The 14,560-nt window shown below is 45.1% G+C and overlaps 1 protein-coding gene across 2 annotated transcripts in view; it reads left to right on the top strand.

Annotated features, from left to right (window-relative positions):
• The window catches only part of sptbn5 (spectrin, beta, non-erythrocytic 5), a 321,773-nt gene that overhangs the window by 208,150 nt on the left and 99,063 nt on the right, over window positions 1-14,560 (top strand). For both annotated transcript variants that reach the window (XM_068039706.1, XM_068039705.1), the window contains exons 40-42: window positions 3,253-3,371; window positions 9,536-9,650; window positions 10,206-10,319. In XM_068039706.1, coding sequence (XP_067895807.1) covers window positions 3,253-3,371; window positions 9,536-9,650; window positions 10,206-10,319 — 348 coding nt within the window. The remainder of the gene's footprint in view (window positions 1-3,252; window positions 3,372-9,535; window positions 9,651-10,205; window positions 10,320-14,560) is intronic.

Genomic DNA, 14,560 nt, shown 5'->3' with positions numbered 1-14,560 from the left:
TTATTGACCTGAAACGTTGGCCTGGATTTTGTGCAGGAGGTGGGTCTCCCGACGCTGGGCCGAAAAGGTGGGGCTAACTTGCCTCCACATTTTTTCAGCCTCCTGAAGCGATTTCCAGTTTTTTGGAGTCAAAGTATAAGGAGGCAGGGTCCCCGTCCCTTGAAAGAGTTTAAAGAGATGGGGATCTCGCCCTCAAGAGCTGCCGGCCAATCACGGGGCTGGCAACTCAGCAGTATCAGGTGTGCCACCGGGAGCGGTGGCCACTGTCGGTATTGCAGAGGCCTCAGACCCAGCGGTGGAGCCCTGAGGAAGAGGTAGGTGAGGCAGGGTCGCCAGGGCCAGTCCCAGCGGCAGCGGGAAGAGGCCGTTAACTGACCGTCAATAGGCCACTTAAGGGCCTCAATTGCCTTCTGGGCGGGAATCCCGGCGTCAGGTTCCATGGCGGGCAATTCTGCCCCGATTCGCGGCAGCTCCCCCTGCCATATAATCCGCAGTCGGGATGAGAACCAAGATCCGGCCCATTAACTCTGTTTCTCTCTTTAAAATTAAGAATTGATCTAGCAACAATTGCCATTTGAGGAAGAGAGTTCCAAACTTCTACCACCCTTTACATGTAAAAGTGTTTCCTAATTTCACTCTTCAGAGGTCTGACTCTAATTTTTAGACTATGCTCCCCTTGTCCTCGACACCCTAACCAATGTAAATAGTTTCTTTCTATCTACCCTATCTGTTCCCCTTAATATTTTGAAAATTCCGATCAGATCGCCACTCAACCTTCTAAATTCCAGAAATTAAAACCCTTGTTTGTGTAATTTGACCTCTTAACTTAACCTTTGGAGTCCAGGTATCATTCTGGTAAATCTATGCTGCACTCCCTCCAAGGCCAATATATCCTTACTAAGGTGTGGTTCCTGGATCTGCTCACAGTACTCCAGGTGTGGTCTAACCAGGGCTTTGTATAGCTGAAACATGACTTCTACCACTTTGTATTCTAGATATAAAGGCTTACATTCTAATAGCCCTTTTGATTACTTTCTGTACCTATTGATGACATTTTAATGATCGGTGTATCTGGGTCCTCAAGTTTTTTTGACCCTTCCCTGTTTTCCTCATTTAGAAAGTACCCTGTTCTGTACTTTTCAGATCCAAAGTGGATGATCTCATATTTGACTACAATGAAATCATTTGCTACAATTTTTCCCATTCACTCAATCTATCAATATCTCTGTAATTTTATGCTTCCATCTAGAATGCTTACAATGCTACCTATTTTTTGCATCATCAGCAGATTTGAATATGTGGCTTTCTATCCTCTCATCTAAATCATTAATAAATCCAGTGATTAGTTGAGGCCCCAACACTACTCGTCGCATCCTGCCCAGGAGAGTACCTGCCTATTATCCCTACTCTCTGTCTCCTGCCGTTCAGCTAATTTCCTAACCAGGTCAACAACTTGCCTTCAATTCCATGAACTTTAACCTTAGTTAATAGTCTGTTATTAGGAACTTTATCAAGTGCCTTCAGGAAGTCCATATAAATAAAATTCATAGACATTCCCCCTGTCCACTACTTTAGTCACTTCTTCAAAAATTCTATCAGGTTCATCAGGCATAACCTATCCTTTACAAATCCATGCTGATTCTCTCTGATCACATGAAAGTTTTCAAGGTGTTCAGTCACCCTATCCTTAATCATGGACTTTAGTAATTTCCTGACAACAGATGTTAGCCTAACTGGACTATAATTCCTTGGTTTCCCTCTGTCACCTTTCTTAAATAGCGGAATGACGTGCACGATTTTCCAATCTAAAGAAATGGTTCCCAAATCGAGATAACTTCTGAAAGATTATAGTTAGGGCATCTATAATGTTCTCACCCACTTCTTTTAAAATCCTGGGATGGAAACCATCTGGTCCTGAGACCATTATTTTCTTCATTACTTTTACTTTGCTTACATTAATTTTGGGGAGTCCCTGATTCAATGTTAGTTTCCTTGGGATGTGTGACATGCTGACCTCTTCGTCTACGTAAATACTGACGCAAAGTAATTAATCAGTATATCCGCGTTCGTTGACGATGTCACCATTATCAGTTTTCAAGAGGCCCGCATTTCTCCTGACAACATTCCTTAAAGTAATGTTAAAAGTTTTTTGTGTTGATTTTGATAGCCTTTGTAAGTTTCTTTTCACACTCCCTTTTTGTAGCTCTTACTATCTGCTTTGCCACCCTTGCTGTTCTTGGTATCTTTCCCAGTCACCAGGATCTGTGCTATTTTTTTGCATTTTGGTATGCTGTTTCTTTTAGTTTTATGTTGTCTCTTGCACCTTCAGGATATAAACTGATTCTGTATCACAAATTCCTTTTTGAGCACCTCTCACTGATCATCTGTCATTTTACCCATTAACAGATTTGCCCAGTTTACTGTGGACAATATCTGTCTCATCCCATTGAAGTCAGCCTTACCTAAATCTAGAATCTTAGTAGCTGATTCACATCGATCTGGCAGAGATATCAGACTTTCAATTTAACTGAGCTGTATTGTAGCCCATGTCTGTCTGTGTGCTTTAAGGTAGCATGCACTTTCTTATTTAAAAGAAAGTTTGTTTGACAGTTCTTCACTGCCCAGCGTGTTGACATATGTGGAAGTACCTCCCTGAGGATACTGGCACGACAGCAGTAGAGACTCTTTCCAGTGTGCCACAGAGTGTGATATCTCCATTTCACCTGAGCTGGAGCAGTCACCTCAGAAGCAGAGGCACCAGTGAGTAATGTGTACCTCACTTGAGGTAGGGCCGTATTCCTGAGACAAGTCGAACTGTGGTATTCCAGAGATATTTTTAGATTTCCAGATAGCTGGCTTGATTTTGGGGACCGCATGAATACCAGTGACTGGAACACACAGAGTTTGGTGAGGCACAAGTTCAGTACCTGTCCCACCGAGTGTCCAATCTCAGTCGTATCATCATGAGGCGGCAGCAACCAGCTTAGCCAGAGATTGCCCAGCGGCAGCAAGTGAGTGGAGGCCTGGTAGATCAGTGTCCCTGGGCTGCTCTCCTGGTATTGGTGCAAATCAGGCAGTGGCCCTCTAGATGAAGTTGGTATGTGTCTCCAGGGAAACGAGAGCAGAGAAATTATGGGAATTCAGTATCATATTTCTTTCAAGATGCCATTTGTTACAGGATGGTACCTTTGATGTGACAGTGCTTGCTCTAGTAATGTCTGTGCATTGACCTGATTCTCTGATCTCTTGTAGGACGTGACAGTGGATGATGCTCACATCAAGACCATCAACAGCCTGGCCACCCGGCTAGAGAGGCAGAATAAAGATGATGTTGCGACTGTTCACCGCCGCAAACAGCAGCTGAACGAAAGGTAAACCTGACCACTTCACCCTCCTGTCTCAAATCAGCTGGAGCAGCTCCCCATTCTCCAGCACTGCCGACCGTCACCTCAAATCTCACCTAAACATGGATAGCTGAGAGATCTGTGAGGGCTCCATGATTCACTCCTGATTTGTGCTGACTTAGCTGTTGAGCCACTACAGTTGCGGCCATTGTTGACCTGAAATAGGCTGGGCTACAAAATCAGCCAGGTTCCCTGCTCCTGATCCTCATCCAGCAACCACTGCTGGAAAGCGATTGTATGAATGTTGGATGAGGATAAGGTGGAATATCTCGTTGACTCTCAAGCTGGAATATTCCACTTCAGTGGAAACTGGCCTTTGCACTCGTTCATTCATTTTGTTCCTAACCCCTGCAGGCTCTGCCTCATTTCAATCATTTTAGCAGCTTCTTAGCAGGATTTTCATCTGCCTCCTTCCCTGAGGGAGGGAGGAAAGGCCTTTGCTAAGAAGAGAAGAAATTAATGGCCCATAACTGACTACATTCCTTGAGGGGATTTAATTTTCTATTCTCCTTTACCTGCCCAGAAGACATTAATGATGGGAAATTAGTCATATTACCTTTGGTTGCCATTACTGTCCCATTTGAACATGCCCATCCCTTACTAGCGTAGAAATATTTAATGTCTCCATCACTTCCAGCAGAAATTCCTGGAAGTGGCTGTATGCCTGGGGAAGATGGCAGAACCGCTGCCTGCCTTATTGTCCACCCCCTGCTTGCTGCAGTTAGTGTAGAAAACCAGTGACACCCCAATAGAAAGTCTCTCCTTCACTGCTTAGAATCATATGTGAAAGACGGCCTACTGGTTGAGTTCATTTTCAAGAAGGGAGGAAGGGAAATGTTAATGCTGTGGCTACAAGAGCAGGTCAGAGGCTGGGAATTCTGCAGCGAGTAACTCCCCTCCTGACTCCCCAATGCCTGTCCACCATCTACAAGGCACAAGTCAAGAGTGCAATGGAATACTCTCCACTTGCCTGGATGGGTGCAGCTCCAACAACACTCAAGAAGCTCGACACCATCCAGGACAAAGCAGCCCACTTGATTGGCAGCCCATCCACCACCTTAAACATTCACTCCCTGCACCACCAATGCACAGTGGCAGCAGTGTGTACCATCGACAAGATGCACTGCAGCAACTCACCAAGGCTCCTTCGACAGCACCTTCCAAACCCGTGACCTCTACCACCTAGAAGGACAAGAATAGTGGATGCAGGGGAACACAACCACCTGCAAGTTCCCATCCAAACCACACACCATCCTGACTTGGAACTATATTGCCATTCCTTCACTGTCGTTGGGTCAGGATCCTCGAACTCCCTTCCTAACAGCACTGTTGGTGTCCCTACACCCCAAGGACTGCAACAGTTCAAGAATCATAGAATCATAGAAAGTTTAAAGCACAGGAAGAGGCCACTTGGCCCATCGTGTCTGTGCCGGCTGAAAAAGATCCACCTATTCTAATCCCACCTTCCAGCATTTGGTCCGCAGCCCTGCAGCTTACAGCAGTTGAGGTGCACATCCAGACACCTTTTGATTGAGTTTAGGATCCCTGCCTCAACTACCCTTTCAGGCAGCGATTTCCAGATCCCACCACCCTCTTGGGTGAAAAAACATTTCCTTATCTCCCCTCTAATTTTTCTACCACTCACTTTATATCTATGCCCCCTCGCCATTGACCTGTCTGTTAAGGTGAATAGACCCTTCACCTCCACTCTATCCAGGCCCCTCAAAATTTTGTACATTTCAATCAGATCTCCCCTCAGCCTTCTCTATTCCAAGGAGAACAACCCCAGCTTATCCAGTCTTTCCTCATAGCTGCATTTTTCCAGTCCTGGCAACATCCTCGTAAATCTCCTCTGCACCCTCTCTGGTGCAATTACATCCTTTCTGTAATGAGGTGACCAGAACTGCAAACAGTACTCAAGTTGTGGCCTAACCAATGAGTTATACAGTTCCAGCATAACATCCCTGCTCTTATATTCTATATCTGGGCTAATAAAGGAAAGGATTCCATATGCCTTCTTAACCACACTATCAACCTGTCCTGCTACCTTCAGGGATCTGTGGACATTCACTCCAAGGTCCCTCACTTCCTCTACACTTCTCAGTATTTTCCCATTTATCGTGTATTCCTTTGCCTTGTTTGACCTCCCAAAATGCATCACCTCAGTCTTCTCCACGTTTACTTCCATTTGCCACTTTTCTGCCCATCTGACCAGACCATCAATATCTTCCTGCAGCCTACAGCTATCCTCCTCGCTATCTACCAGACGGCCAATATTTGTGTCACCCTCAAACTTCTTGATCACGCCCCTTACATTTATGTCCAAATCGTTAAAATACCACAAAAAGCAGGGGACCCAGTACTAAGCCCTGCGGAACACCACTGGAAACAGCCCTCCAGTCGCTAAAACAGCTGTCAACAATTACGCTTTGTTTCCTGCCATTGAGCCAATTTTATATCCACCTTGCTGCACTTCCCTGGATCCCACGGGATTTTATTTTTTTAACCAGTCTACCATGTGAGACCTTGTCAAAAGCCTTGCTAAAATCCATGTAGACCACATCAACTGCACTATCCTCATCTATCTTCCTTCTTACTTCTTCAAAGAATTCTATCAAGTTGGTCAAACAAGATCTTCCATTAACAAATCCATGCTGACTATCCTTGATTAACCTGTGCCTTTCTAACTGACAGTTTATCCTGTCTCTCAGAATAGATTCCAATAATTTGTCCACTACTGAAGTTTGACTGACTGGCCTGTAATTATTCGCTCCCTTTTTAAACAGAGGTACAACATTAGCAATTCTCCAATCCTCCAGCATCACACCTGTGTCCAGTGAGGACTGGAAAATGATGGTCAGACCCTCTGCTATTTCCTCTCTTGCTTCTTTCAACAACCTAAGATACATTTCATCTCGCCCTGGTGATTTATCAACTTTCAAGGGTGCTAATCTCATTAATACTTCCTCTCTCCCTATGTTTATCACATCCAATCCAAAGAAGGCAGCTCACCACCACCTTCGCAAGGGCAATTAGACATGGGCAATAAATATTGGCCTAGCCAGCGATACCCGAATGAATAAAAAAAACTGTAACACTGGGAGTCTGTGCAATGGGCAATGCAACTTTCAAACTTTAGATTGCAACAACTTGTATTTAGATAGCACCTTTTAATACAGTAAACATCCCAAGGTGCTTCACAGGAGTATAATCAGACAAAAGCTGACACTGAGCCACAGAAAGAGTTATTAGGACAAGTGCCAAAAGCTTGGTCAAAGAGGTAGGATTTAAAGAGTGTCTTAAAGGAGGGAAGTGAGGTGGAGAGGTGTAGGGAGGGAAGTCTAGAGTTTAGGTCCTAGTTGGCTGAAGGCACAGCCACCAATGGTAAAGCTAAGGAAGTGAGGGATGTGCAAGAGACTAGAGTTGGAGAAATACTGAGTTCTTGGAGGGTTGTAGGGCTGGAGGAGGTTACAGAGATAGGAAGAGATGAGGCCATGGAGGGATTTGAAAACAAGTTTGCTCATGATTGCAAGAAAATTACAGATGAGATGGCCATTTGGTCCATCCTAACTCTTCCATTCAGAAAGAACCTAAACCCTCTGATATTGGTTCTAATTGGATCTTTTAAGATTCCATTTTGATTGGATCAGTTTGCATTCAGTTTCTGAATCTGAGTCATTCATGCACGTTTGTATTGATCCCTGGGACAAATTGATAATTCTGCCTACCTCGATGTATCCCTTCTAATAAACTGCCATTGTCCCCTATCCTTCAGCCAATCTCTTCTCAGATGCTGACATTTATTCTGAATTCCCAGAGCTTTAACCACTCACCTTTCAGGACTTTGGAAGTCAAAGTGCGCCCATGTCACAGGGCTCCACATAGTGCACCATGTCACAGAGCTTCCATAATGTGCCTGTGATTTCACATCCTTAAAGTAGTCTAAGAAACTTATCAGTCAGTATCTTCTCCTTCTGGTGTCAGGTTGATGACTATTTACTATACTAGTAATCTACAGATGACCCGAAGTTTACAGAAGAAATAGGAGCAGGAGTAGACCATATGCCTCATCAAGCCTGCTCTGCCATTCAAAACAATGATGGCTGATCTTAGGATTCAACTCCACTTTGCTCGCCATATCACCTTGATTCCCTGAGAGACCAAAAATCTATCTATCGCAGCCTTAAATGTATTCAACGATGCAGCATCCACAACCCTCTAGGGTAGAGAATTCCAAAGATTCACAACCCTTTGAGTGAAGTAATTTCTCCTTATCTCAGTCCTGAATAATTGGCCACTTATCCTGAGATTGTGCCCCTGTGTTTTTGAATTCTACCCTATCCAGCCCCTTTAGAATATTTTATGTTTCAATGAGATCGCCTCTCATTCTTCTAAACTACAGAGAATACAGGTCCAATTTACAGGTCTTATTATAGGACAACCCCCTCATCCCAGGGTCCAATCTAGTGAACCTTCGCTGCACTGTCTCCAATGCAAGTATATCCTTTCTTAAATGTGGAGACCGAAACTGCACACAGTATTCCAGATGTAGTCTCAACAAAACCCTGTACAATTGTAGCAATACTTCCTTATTCCTGTACTCCAATCCCCTTGTAATAAAGGCCAACATGCCATTTGCCTTCCTAGTTGCTTGCTGTACCTGCACGTTAACTTTCTGCATTCCTTGTACAAGCACACTCAAGGCTCTTTGAACATCGACACTTACAAGCTTCACACCTGTTGAAAAATATTCTGCTTTTCTATTCTTACGACCAAAGTTCGAAACTTCACACTTCCCTACATTATACTCCATCTGCCATCTTGTTGACCACTCACTTACCCTGTCTATATCTCTTTGCAGCCTCTCTGTGTCCTCCTCACAGCTTATCTTTCCACCTACCTTGGTATCATCAGCAAACTTAGATAAATTACTCACTGTCTCTTCATCTAAGTCATTAATATAGATTATAACTAGCTGAGACCCCAGCACTGATCCTTGCGGCACTCCACTATTTACTGCCTGTCAACTTGAAAATACCCTGTCATGCCCACTCTTTGCTTCCTGTCTGTTAACCAATCATCTATCCATGATAATATATTACCCCCAACTCCATGAGCCCTTATCTTGCCTATTAACCTTTTGTGTGGCACTTTAGCGAATGCCTTTTGGAAATCCAGGTATACTACATGTACTGATGCGCCTTTACCTACCCTACTATTTACATCCTCAAAAAAACTCCAGTGAATTTGTCAAACAGGATTTCCCTTTAGTAAAACCATGCTGACCTGTTCTAACCAGGCTTTTTTAAAGTGCATTGTTAAGACTTCCTTAATAATAGATTCCAGCATTTTCCCAATGACTGATGTTCGGCTAACTGGCTTGTAGTTCCCTGCTTTCTCCTCCCTCCTTTCTTGAAAAGCAGTGTAACATTTGCCAACTTCCAATCTGATGGGACTGTTCCCAAATCTAAGGAATTTTGGAAAATCATAACTAGTGCAGTTATTTCTTTTGGAACCCTAGGGTGCAAGCCATCAGGTCCAGGAGATTTGGCAGATTTTAGTCCCATTATTTGACATGGAATTAAGTAAGACTAATAGGTCTCTAGATTTCTGTGCCAGTTTTGCTCAACCCTCATTGAGCATAAGCATCATATTTGCCTTTTTCCAATCTACTCGTATCCCTCTCACCCCCTCTCTACAACGTGCAGTGACTCCTTCATAATGATAGTCAGTGCCTCACAAATCTCCTCCCTAGTATCTCTTAGCCCTCTGTGGTCAATGCCATTTGTCCCTGGGGATTTACGTGTTCTGATTGACTGACTAGGATATCCATTCCAGATCGTTTATATTGAAGTCAGTAAATAATAATGTATCAGCAGCCTTGTTATAATCTGCCTCATTTCCTTTTCAAGTGAAGTCAAATGGTGCGTGCAGTAAAACGGGCTGCAGTTTGCTTTCAGGGGTTTGTTCGTTTTCAGAAGATCTATTTCACCCCCATTAATTCTGCCTCGATAATTGTTATTTTGGGAAATGTTTACTATATTTTGGTCCCAGTGCTCACCGTATCGTCCGTCTGCCTGCTCATTGCAGCATCCACTCCCCCACTTACTGTGTGCTGTCTCGCATTTCAGGTGGAACAGTTTCCAGGGAAATTTGAATAAGTACAAGAAGAAACTGGCGGCAGCTTTGGAGGTTCATGCCTTAATCAGAGAAATGGATGAACTTAAAGAAAGAATGGGTGAAAAGGTGAGAGCTGTGTAACTGGGCTGTGCCCCAGTCCCTGCCAATACCGCATGAGGAAGGAACCCAGCCTGGCACTGTGACCCTGATTGTTAACCTGCCAAGTGAGGCGAGGCTCATGGGCAGGTTATCCTTCAGTAATCAATTCCCTGTCGGGGATTCTTCTCGCATGTAAAGAAACTCTGAGGATCAGCTCAGTGAGTGACGATGAAATGGTTTGGGAACTTACTGGTCCCTGAGCCACTGCACCATGAGATATCACAAGGCAGTGTGGTCAGGAGTGTACACTGCAGGGTGTAACACTTCCTACTTGTTCTGGGTTCTATTTACCTATGGGAGCAGGGAGAAATGTGGCAGGAGAGGGATTGAAGAGCTGAAGGCCCGTTCCTCTGTCTGTGCTTCCTAATATTTGTAGGACATGCCGCATGGTTTGTTATTTGACATGTTCTGGTTTGCGTGTAAGCTGGTTTCCCTGGGCCCACTTGGATGTGCCTGGTTCCAAAGGGTCATCTCTGTGGCTTGAGTGGAGCAGTCCCACTAACTGCCTATTTCTGTTGATAGAGCTTGTTGATGCAAGGTCTGGACTGTGGCCGGGATGTGGAAAATGTGGAAAAACTGATGAGGAGACATAAAGAAACTGAATTGGAAATCACAGTAATCCAGGACAAGGCAGAGGTGAGTGCTTCACATGGAGCTGCAGTGACAGCACAGGTGACCTGGATTCCAACCAGCAATGCCCATAATACCCTTTTTTTTACGCCATGCTTCTCCCTCCTCTCCTACGGCTGGGATGTGGGTTCCGTGGTCACCCCTGGCACCTTGTCCATGTGGCCATTCTGCATGCTCAAGTCTCGAGTTGGTGGAGATGGCAGCATCTCAGCTGACTCCAGTGTTGTCCTGGCCTGATGTAACTGTCCGACTCTGAAAAAAAAGAACTTGCATTTCTATAGCGCCTTTCACAACCTCAGGATGTTCCAAAGTGCTTTACTTTTGAAGTGTAGTCACTATTGCAATGTAAGACATGTGGCTGTAAATTTTTGTGCACGGCAATCTCCCACTCAAGCAATATGATAATGACCAGACTATCTGTTTGAGGTGTTGGTCATGGCCTGGACATCGGAGAGGGATCCCCTGCTCTTCAAGTAACACCCTGGGACTTTTTACCTTGAGAGGGCAGACGGGGCTTTGGTTCAATGTCTCATCTGAGGGATGGCACCTCTGACAGTGCAGCACTCCCTCAGTACTGCAATAGAGTGTCAGCCTAGATTATATGCTCAAGTCCCAGGAGTGCAACTTGAACACAACTTTCTGACTCAGAGGCAAGAATGTTACCACTGAGCCACGGCTGATACTTGTACTTGTGGAAGGGAGCCTCAGTTACTGGAAGCACAGATTGAAAATGATAGGTTGGGCCCAGATTGGTGTGTGCTTCCAATGGCTAAGATTCCCTGCCAGAATGGCAAAGTTGGAAAGATCCCCCTTCAATGGCAGAAGGCCACAGTGTTTGTAACATAAAGTTTCTGCTCTATTCTCCACCCATCCTCTTTTCTTAGGCTGCCCCTTTTGCTGACCATCCCTGGCCGAGAAACAGGAGAGCCGCCTCCGGACCTCCACCAGTTCTGCTCAACAGTTCATTAAGGGATGTACAAGATATGGGGAGGGAGGGGGCACTTTCTTTTGATTTTCCTTCTGGCCCCTCCTCCCTTGGTCTCTGCATCAGCACAATGGGAACAGCTGAGATACTGAGCTGGCCAAGCACAGAATCGGGGCAACTGCCCCATGTTCACACACTCTGCCCTGTCCTACACTGTGAAGCACAGACCCCGCCATCAGACCCCAACTGTCTATCCTTTAGCCCTCCATTCGCCATGACATTTCTGCAGCTACCAATCTGCTCAGCCACACCCTCACCTCCATCTTTAATGCCCTGGTCACCATTAAAACCATTACTGTCTCACTTACTCTGGTCATTCCCTTGGTACGACCCACATCTCTGCTCCCTTAAGTCCACAGACGCAGACTTGAAAGGATATGGCGAACAACTGGTTTAGCCATCCACTGCCAGATCTGGCTAGACCACATAAAACACTCTCGGGTCCTGCTCTCATCTGCTAAAACTGCTTACTATTCCAGTATCATCCTGGAATGCAAAGATAACCTTTAGCTTTTTTTCTCTACTGCAAACCATTTTCTTAAACCCCTCTTCCCTGTCTCTTCCACCCTCCCCTCCAAAAACAAAGGTGAGGAGCTTTGTCAGAAAGATCCTGACCATCTGATCAGCTGCCTCTGGTGTGCCCCTCCCTTCCTCTACTTCACTGGGCCCAACTTCCTCTAAGTTTCCCTCCTGCCCCTCGCCCTGCCCTAGCATCTTTCTCTAGTCTCTCTCCTATCTCCCCTCATGCCCTCTCTGAACTCATCTGATCCATGAGACCCACCTCCTGCTCTCACAGCCCTGTTCGCACCAAACTGCTGACCAGCTACCTTCACTTGCTGGTTCCTATGTTAGCAGATATGGGTAACGGTTCTTTCTTTTCAGGAGTTGTTCCTCTCTCCTGTAAATCTGCCATCATCACTCCTCAAAAGAAATCAGCCCTCGACCAATGTTTGCTCTAATTGTTTTTGATGTGCGTAGTCTCTTCATTTCAATATGCAGTACCTTTAAAAAATGGGGCAGCCTGTGTGAAACCTGGCAGCCACGCTACCTTCCGGTGCGCAACACATCCATGCACACATGCACCTTAAAGGGAACATTGTCCTTGACCCCTCCAACTTCTCCAACCTCCCTTTCCTCTCCAAATTCCTTGAATGCCTCTCTAATTCATGGCCATTTTCCCCAGAATTCCATGTTTGAATCCCTCCAATCAGCTTTGTACCCCTGTCACAATACCAAAACAGCTCTTATCAAAGTCAGAAATGGCATCCTATGTGACTGTGACAAAAGTTAACATTCCCTCCTCGTCCTTCTTGACATGTCTATAGCGTTTGACACGGTTGACCACACCATCCTCCTCCAACACCTCTTCACTGTTGTCCAGCTGGGTGGGACTGCTCTCACCTGGTTCCATTCTTTGTTGTCTAATCATAGCCAATGATCACTTGCAATGGTTTCTGTTCCCACTCCCTCTGGTGTCCCCCAAGGATCTATCCTTGGTCTCCTCCTATTTCTCACCTACACCCTACCCCTCAGTGAAATCATCCAAAAGCATGTCAGTTTTCACATGTATGTTAATGACACCCAGCTCTACCTCACCAATACCTCTCTTGACCCTTCCCCTTTTTCTAAATTGTCAGCCTGCTTGTCTGACATCCAGTAATGGATGAGCAGAAATGTCCTCCAACTAAATATTGGGAAGCCATTGTGTTTAGTCCTTGCTACAAACTGCATTCCCTAGCCACCAACCCCATCCCTCTTCCTGGCAACTGTCTGAGGCTGAACCATTCTTTCCGCAACTTTGGTGTCATATTTGTGCCCGAGATGAACTTCCAACCATACATCCGCACTGTCACTAAGACCGCTTATTTCCACCTCCGTAACATCGCCTGTCTCCAACTCTGTCTCAGCTCATCTGCTGCTGAAACCCTCACTCATGCCTTTGTTATCTCCAGGCTTGACTATTCCAGCGCACTCCTGTCCGGCTACCTTCTAACTTCCATAAACTTGAGGTCATCCAAAACTCCGCTGCCCGCATCTGCATCAGGTCCCTTTCACCTATCACCCCTGTGCTCACTGACCTACATTGGCTCCTGGTTAAGCAATGACTTGATTTTAAAACTCTCAAATCCCTTCATGGCCTCTCCCTCTCCATCTCTGTAACTTCCTTCAGCCCTGCAACCCTCCAGGATCTCTGCATTCTTCCAATTCTGACCTCTTGTGCATCCCGATTTTAATTGCTCCTTCATTGGTGGCTGTGCCTTCAGCTGACCCAGTCCTAAATTCTGGAATTCTCTTTCTAAACCTCTCTTCCTCACTCTCCTCCTATAAGATGCTCCTTAAAAACTACTTCTTTGGCCAAGCTTTTGGTCACCTGTCCTAATATTTTGTATCTCAGTGCCACATTTTGTTTGATATCGCTCCAGTGAAGCACCTTGAACACTTTACTACGTTAAAGATACATATGAATTAGGAGCAGGAGTAGGCCACTCGGCCCTTCGAGCCTGCTCCGCCATTCAATAAATTCATGGCTGAACAGATTACTCCACGTTTCCACTTACCCCCGATAACCTTCCACCCCCCTTGCTTATCAAGAATCTATCTACCTCTACCTTAAAAATATTCAAAGGCTCTGCTTCCACTGCCTTTTCAAGAGAGAATTCCAAAGACTCACGACCCTCTGAGAGAAAAAAATTCTCCTGATCTCTGTCTTAAATGGGCAGCCCCTTATTTTTAAACAGTGGCCCCGAGCTCTAGATTCTCCCACAAGGGGAAACATCCTTTCCACATCCACTCTGTCAAGACCCCTCAGGAACTTATATGTTTCAATCAAGTCGCCTCTTACTCTCTAAATTCCAGCGGATACAAGCCAAGCCTGTCCAATCTTTCCTCGTAGGACAGCCCGCCCATTCCAGGTATTAGTCCAGTAAACCTTCTCTGTACTGCCTCCAATGCATTTACATCCTTCCTTAAATAAGGAGACCAATACTGTACACAACACTCCAGATGTGGTCTCACCAATGCCCTGTACAGCTGAAGCATAACCGACTTTCTTTTTAATTCAATTCCCCTCGCGATAAACAATAACATTCTATTAGCTTTCCTAATTACGTGCTGTACCTGCATACTAACCTTTTGTAATTCATACACTAGGATACCCAGATCCATCTGCATCTCAGAGCTCTGCAATCTCTCACCATTTAGATAATATGCTTTTTTATTCTTCCTGCCAAAATGGACAATTTCCCACTTTCTCACATTATAC

This window comes from Heterodontus francisci, chromosome 9, assembly GCF_036365525.1.
Source record: "Heterodontus francisci isolate sHetFra1 chromosome 9, sHetFra1.hap1, whole genome shotgun sequence".
Lineage (NCBI taxonomy): Eukaryota > Metazoa > Chordata > Chondrichthyes > Heterodontiformes > Heterodontidae > Heterodontus > Heterodontus francisci.
The sequence above is the reverse complement of the archived record's forward strand: the minus strand, read 5'-3'. Positions and strand labels throughout refer to the sequence as shown.